Consider the following 6,632-nt stretch of genomic DNA (forward strand, 5'->3'; position numbering starts at 1 on the left):
GGCCTAAGACCTCCCAGTGAGTTTCTCTAACAAAATCATGCCAGTCAGACAATTCATGCTACTCCTTGATAAGTGAGAAAACAAGAAAAAGAATGCTATTCCATACTGACATGTTGAACAAGTTTTATTCTTCATATCATTGTATCTTTACTTCTTAAGTGTACAAAACAAGCAGAAGTAGTGAAAGGTAATCACTGGCAAGAATGATGCAAAACTGAACTTTGGCTCGCAACATAAATTACATCTGAAATACAGTTATTGAAAGGAGTTAGATAATCTTTTTCCATGATATATCTTCCATAGTTAAACTTTCCAAAGTTAAACTTACTGTTGGTACCTGATGTCAAGCTATTCAGCTCTTGCCAGTGAAAGCATACCCACATCTGAGGACTTTTGACTTCAGTTTTTTAAATCTACCGACACTTGACAAAACCTTTAAGGTCTTCGAGAAACTTAATATACTCCTGGTGTTCCAGTGCTGTGCTGAGCTCAGTTAACTCATCAGCAAATGTGTTGTCCACTCCACGATCAGCCAGGAAATCCATTAAATGGTCATACAGAGCCTGCAAGGAATTACAACAGGTACAATAATCCAATTTGTTCTGTGACCAAAAAAAAAAAAAAAAATGGACTGTGTCCAGCCATTTTGTATTTCTCTGGACATGGGTGTCCCTTTCCCCAAAGGAGAATAGAATCACCCATCTTCTCTTCGTCGACTGCCTTAACTAAGCCCAAGACTCAAAGGGAGCTAAAATGGGGACAAGACCACAAATAGAAAGTCATGGTCTGAAACGGCAACATTGCTGGGTGGGATCTGGCAGCAATTACGGCCAGGAGATCAAGTCACTTCACTGCTCTGTATGAAGTGACCCTCTCCTCCAACCCCTCTTTAATGCTCAAGTTACCTTAGTACCATCTAGCTGAAAAGGAGGGGAGGACTAGCCTCAAATATAAGCACCTGCTCAGTTCTTTCCGAAGTCAGGCAGTCTAATTCCTATGAGTGATTTTTTTGTTTGTTTGTTTTTGAAGTGTGCAGGTCTAAGGCACTAGTGGGTACATTTTCCCCAGCGAGCAGCAGTTGCCAGCCATGAATGCAGATGGCCTTCCTTTGCCCAATTCGACTGTTTAACAACACAAACTATTAGTATTTTACTTCTTTGTCCCATCTGTTTTTTGGTCTATTCCACCCTGACAGCCACAGTTCTTAAATCAGACCTTGATCCTAGAGTACTAGGGTATCAGACAAATGGCCTATAGGCTGAATCTGGGTTGTGGAACCCTACCATCTGGGCCCCTACAGGCCCACAGAGGGCACAGCTTGTACCTAGGCTGCAAGGCCAGTCTGCAAGCTGAATCTGGCCCACAGACCCCCCAACCCTTTTACCCCAAAATACCCAATCTGATGGGTGCTCCGAACTGGTCTAGGACTCACGTGGCATGCAGTGTGGATTGAGGAGTGGCCAGAATGTGTGCTGCACACAGTGCTTGCTCCAGCCAGTTTGGGACCCACACATGTTGCGCTGTGTGCAGCATAGGTCCTGGACTGGCAGGAGCAGGTACTGTATGTAGTACACTACCAGAGCTGCTAGGGCAGCTCGACCAATCACTGGATCAGGCAGGTATGCTGCAAGAATACAGACCTGTTCTCCAGTCTGGACTACAAACTGGGTCAACAGGACATAGTTTAAAGGCTGGGGAACTTTTTATTCCTCATTTTATTCTTTGAGAGTCTCAATTAGTGAAAGATCTGATCTTGGACTTCTGCTTGTGATTCATCGAGATTATGCTAATATTTTTGCTTGATTCTTAAATTGTTCTCTGGGCCACAAAGAGGCTAGAGTAGTGCAGGGGTTTAGCAGAACCTACCCAGTCGAGAGAGTCTGTGTTGAGAGTGAAGTTGGTTTCCTTCCAATCTGATTCTCCAGTGGACTGAAAGCTGACCTCCTGAATTGCAAAAATGTCGCTCTCCTCTTCTCCCTCATTTCCAATCTAAGAAACAAAATGAGATCTAGTGAAGCATAACTGTTCATACTGAAGAGTATCTTCATCCTCTGCATTCATGAACACAACCCAGCTGGCAAAAGCTGTAGGGCCCACATAAACCCCACTTTCTCCCTCCCCAAACATGTGCTTTGCAAGGGCAGAAACAAGTTCACAGAGGACACAGGTACTGCCATACCAGTTTAGCCTGCCAGTCCATCAGAAAATGGAAAAAATTCTAATGGACGATCATGAAAAAGCCTGCCCAGTGGAGATATTTCTTCTCAACCTTTGTCAACCAGATATTGGTTATACCTTAAAGCAGGAGGGTTTATATTACCCCCAAGATTTTGTTACAGTTAAAAAAACCCAGCAACCTAATGCAGCAGTGAGAACCCCCCTGTTGTGTCTACTTCAGTCTCAAAACCTACGGTGCCTCTGCTCTTAAAGGCAGTGAGTTCTGCAAATTAATTATATGCATGAATTCCATGTATAATAAATTACATCCTTCTATCAATTTTCAGTTGCTTCTTTTTTGATTGTCCTCCAAGTATGCTGCTAACAATTGCTGCTTGCTTGCTGCCTCCAAGCCTATTCAGGAAAAGCAGTTGCCATGATTCAGGAAGCGAGGTCAGCACACAGGTAGAAGCGTGGGCCATCCCTGCTTTGCAAATTACACCGCACTGGGTGGCTGGATAGTTGATCACTGGACTTGGTACCCTGAACATGACCATGTAACTAAACAAGAGAAATGGACATTAGATGGACCATGCCACAGCCTGAAGCACTGAGCCATCTCCCATAGTTAGCAAGGGCTCGCATCCCCCTTTTACAGTACCCACCTCATCTTCAGGGAAGTGGCAGTCAAGCACAAGGGTATTCTTTGTGTCATCTTTCGTCACTTCTACAACAAAGTTGGGAGTTGATCTAAGTTCGGACTGTGGGAAGTAAGAAGATCACATCAGCACTGGAGTTCACTTAAAGCAGGCAGCTTATATTGCTACGGAACTAGTTATTTCTCAGTGGAAAACAGACTGCCCATGAGCTAACCACTACAAGCAAAGTTTGTGCATCCATACCCAGATTCCTTCTCAAACTTCTAATTTAAGTGCTCAGGGAGAAGCAAGTTGGTTGCCACAAACCACACTGGCCACTTAAACAATTACCAATACCATACACTGACTCCTCTCTCCCCTGTAACCAACTGCTAGAAGTCAGTGACCTTGTAAAAGATCAAGGATCAAGCCATTTAAGTTTTTGTGTGCACTGCAAGTTTTTAGTGCCATTGATATCAGCCAGACATGTGAAGAGATGTAATCCCTGACTACTACCGCCAGACCCGTACACAGCTGTAGCGTGGTATAAATGCTGCTCATAGCACTGAGTTCTCCCTGATACGACTCATGGGCAATGGGGGCCACACCAGGCTCTCTTTGCTCTACAGCAGAGTAGCAAGGAGCTCCTAGCACAGACCTGGCCTTCATTACAGCAGGAAGGGAAGGCAGCTGTAAGATCAACCACCTTCACTTGCAGCTATAAAAATTCCTCCTGCCCTGGCAGAGATTATGCCAACTGGCCAAAAGCTTCCCCCTGCTTTTGCTACTGTAGTAATGGAAAAAAAATTAAGTAATAAAAATCTGCATTATGCCAGCATTAAGCATCTTTGTGTTCTGAAGATCAAGTTAACAGTGTCTGCCCAAACACAACTGGGCAATGGCCCGACTTCCCTACAGTGTACTAACTCAAAGGGAACACAAAGGCTGTAGGTTTACCTCCTGTTCATCAGCTTTCTGTCCTTCTTCAGGCTCTTCATCAGTCACTGGTGGAATGCTGTTGTTAATGTTGAACGTGACTGAAATCCTTTAACATCACAATAGGAAGAGTTAGTTGTACAACCCACATTAACTGTAACCCTACTCAGAGTTAGAAGTGCTGAACTCACAGATGTGAACATGATTTGAAGAGTATTAAGCATCCCCCTGAATCTCCCCTGCACCTCATACAGCACACTGCTCCCCAGTTTACATATTTTTAAAATACAGGGTTTAAACTTAGTGCAAATGGCTGTAAGTGCCCCATATTGACCAACAAGGTCGTTTTCAGTTTTGTAGGTCGAATTCTCTAGTTTTTCCTCTCATGTGAAATGGTGGCATGAAGTTTAGGGATGTGTGCAACAGGAAACAGGGAAAATTCTATGTGACAAGCTCCTTTTTTCAAGAAAGGTAATGAAAGTATGAAAAGTCCAGCATTTCTCCTTGGCCATTTTTGTTCTCTCCCTGGTTGTGAAACAAAAGTGACAACGCCGTAAGGGAAATACAGAGTGCCTGAACGAGGGATTAACATAAGAGGGACAGGGCTGAGGAGGGGAAAACAACTAGGTTACAGGAAATACAATGTTAAGCAACTAAGCCCCAGGGACACTGGGAAGCAGCACTTAGTAGTTGTTCATTAACAAGTGCGCTCCTGTTACACACGTGTGCCCACCCAGCTTTATATAAAGAGCTCCCCCCCCCCGGAGTTTACTAATATCAAACAACACCACAGAACGCATGGATCCACATCACTTACTTCTCGCCAGGTATTTTCCGCACCAGTTTGGCCTCAGTGCCGTGCACCTCCAGCTCCCATCCTCCAGAGATCTTGGGCAGCGATTTGTGCTTCTGGATCTTCTTTTCTTCTTTAACCTCATCCTGGAGGAACTCGGCAAACGCTTTGTCCCCTTGCGAGGAAAAGAAAAGAGGCCATTTAGAACAGGGGACGTTTTGCTTCCCGGAGGCGAGCTCCACCCCGGCTTTCCCACAGACGCAACCAGTGTCCCCACGCCCCCCTCCCTGTCCCACAGTAAAAGAAGGGGAAGGTTTAGCGCAGGCTGGTCACCCTTCATCGGTGCTGCCAGGCAGGGCGCACGTGTTCGGGGCGAGGATGAAAGGCTCAGAGGCTTCCCGCCCCGAGCCGTGGGTGCAGGGGCCGGGTAGGCAGCTGGAAGGGCCCCAGGCGGGACCCGCTGCCCTGCAGCAGCACAGGCCCAGGGCCAAGGTCACCCGGGCCGGAGGCTCACCCTCGGTGTGGAGGCTGCCGCAGCCGCAGGACAGGCCGGGCGGGCGTCGCAGGAGTGCGGAGGGCCGCGGACCGCGGGCGTCGCTGCAGAGCAGCCAGAGGGAGCGCGTGAAGGGGCGGGAGGCGGCGGCCGGGCGCAGCAGGGCGCGCGGCGAGCGGAGGGCGCCGGCGGCGGAGCGGAGCGCGCGGGCGAGCAGCATGGTGCGGAGCAAGGGCAGGAAGGCGGCGGCACGTGCCAGAGGGCGGGCAGGCGGCTTGACCTCTGCCCCGGAAGCGGATTCCGCCAGCCGGAAGCGCCCCCGCCCCTTCCACCTCCCAGACGCGGGGCGCCCTGTTCGAGCCCGGCGCTCAGACCCGGCACGAGCCCGGGCTCTTGCGACCGCTTCATGATGGGAAAAGGGCAGCTGCACAAATAGTCGTTTCTAAATAGCTGCAAGCGTCGTTAAGAGACCACCCCAACAAAATGCGCTTTTATTTGACAGGTTTCAAGTTCCTGTATGACCCCGGGAGCAGCAGGGCAGAGCTGTGCAACTCCCCGCTCCCACCGCTGAAATAGCAGGATGCTGCCAGGATGCCACCCGGCCTTGCTGCTGGCCGGCCACCAAAGCTGTGCCCTTGGCACGCTCACCAGCCACGAACAATGCAGAGGAGGAGGCAGGGGCAGCGAGATGAGCATTTACATTTCAGCCAGGCACCTGTAACACAAAGCGTCGCCCTTTGTGCTTGGAAAGAGACGGACGCATGCTGGGACTCTGGGATCGCTCGAGACGGGCCGCATAACTGGAGCGCGCCGGTTTACGCCAATGCTGTCCTTCGCAGCCAGCGATTTGCAGATTAGTTAGAGTGAAGTTCAGGTTTTTACAAAGGTATTTCTCATATTTTTCACTGACTGAGCGGAACAAAGCTGCTTGAGAAGGCAGACTGGGACACGCTTTGTAGCTAAAGCCTGTGACCAGAAAAGCCATTCTAAATGGAAAGCACAGCTCATCTCCACCCATCATACAGCAGAGTCAGCAGTTTGTTGTTCCCAAGGTTAAAGATATCAAAATGGGTTTGCAAATATGATCCGCCCTAAGCAGCCCCAATTAAAATGTAACCCGCCCCCATGCACTTTTTTTTTTGTTTTAAAGTTGGATGCTTAAGAATGCAAGAGGGGACTAAATGCCACATCTATTAGAAAGCAAGGTACCACCACCACTCACATTAAAGTAAGCACGTTTTATTCCACAGTGACACTGCGTTTACAAAACTGGTTCCTCTCCCGCCCTTTTCGAAATCTAACGTTTTAATTCACCTCAGCCTAAACCTTTACCAACAGACTTCTGTTGAAATTGAAAAGTTGCCTCTCTCAGAGAGGTTCTGGTAGAAGTATTTGAACGGATATTGTTCAAAAATAACTTCTACATTTTCATCCACCCCTGCTCTGTCACAACGGAGCAGCGCATTCTGCTCGTTCCAGAGGTGAACGCTCTAGAATCGAGCAAGGAGACTGGTCCAGCCTTTCTTAGTTCTAGTATAAAACACAGGATTAAAAAATAAGATTGGATCTTATTGCCATTTTTTCCTCCAGTGAAGAAACTGATGGCTAGATGCTC

At 47.9% G+C, this 6,632-nt stretch overlaps 1 protein-coding gene across 1 annotated transcript; it reads right to left on the minus strand.

Annotated features, from left to right (window-relative positions):
* Positions 1-106: 106 nt before the first annotated feature.
* C1QBP (complement C1q binding protein) lies at positions 107-5,313 on the minus strand. Its single transcript, XM_090026510.1, has 6 exons — positions 5,039-5,313; positions 4,549-4,699; positions 3,753-3,840; positions 2,823-2,918; positions 1,867-1,989; positions 107-563 (listed from the first exon to the last, which is right to left on the minus strand). Exons 1-6 carry the CDS (start codon positions 5,235-5,237, stop codon positions 414-416), a joined length of 807 nt encoding a protein of 268 aa, XP_089882636.1. The 5' UTR covers positions 5,238-5,313; the 3' UTR covers positions 107-413.
* Between the last annotated feature and the right edge of the window lie 1,319 nt (positions 5,314-6,632).

Source organism: Crocodylus siamensis, chromosome 13 (genome assembly GCF_052110815.1).
Source record: "Crocodylus siamensis isolate JL-2025a chromosome 13, ASM5211081v1, whole genome shotgun sequence".
NCBI classification, from domain to species: domain Eukaryota; kingdom Metazoa; phylum Chordata; order Crocodylia; family Crocodylidae; genus Crocodylus; species Crocodylus siamensis.

Bases quoted from the DNA above. Each gene is read 5' to 3' on its own strand.
- C1QBP (XM_090026510.1), bottom strand. From the start codon at position 5,237: ATGCTGCTCGCCCGCGCGCTCCGCTCCGCCGCCGGCGCCCTCCGCTCG. The intron at 3,841-4,548 runs GTAAGTGATGTG...GTGATGTTAAAG, and splicing joins CGGAAAATACCTGGCGAGAA to GATTTCAGTCACGTTCAACA. The intron at 564-1,866 runs GTAGGTTCTGCT...AATTCCTTGCAG, and splicing joins ACACAGACTCTCTCGACTGG to GCTCTGTATGACCATTTAAT.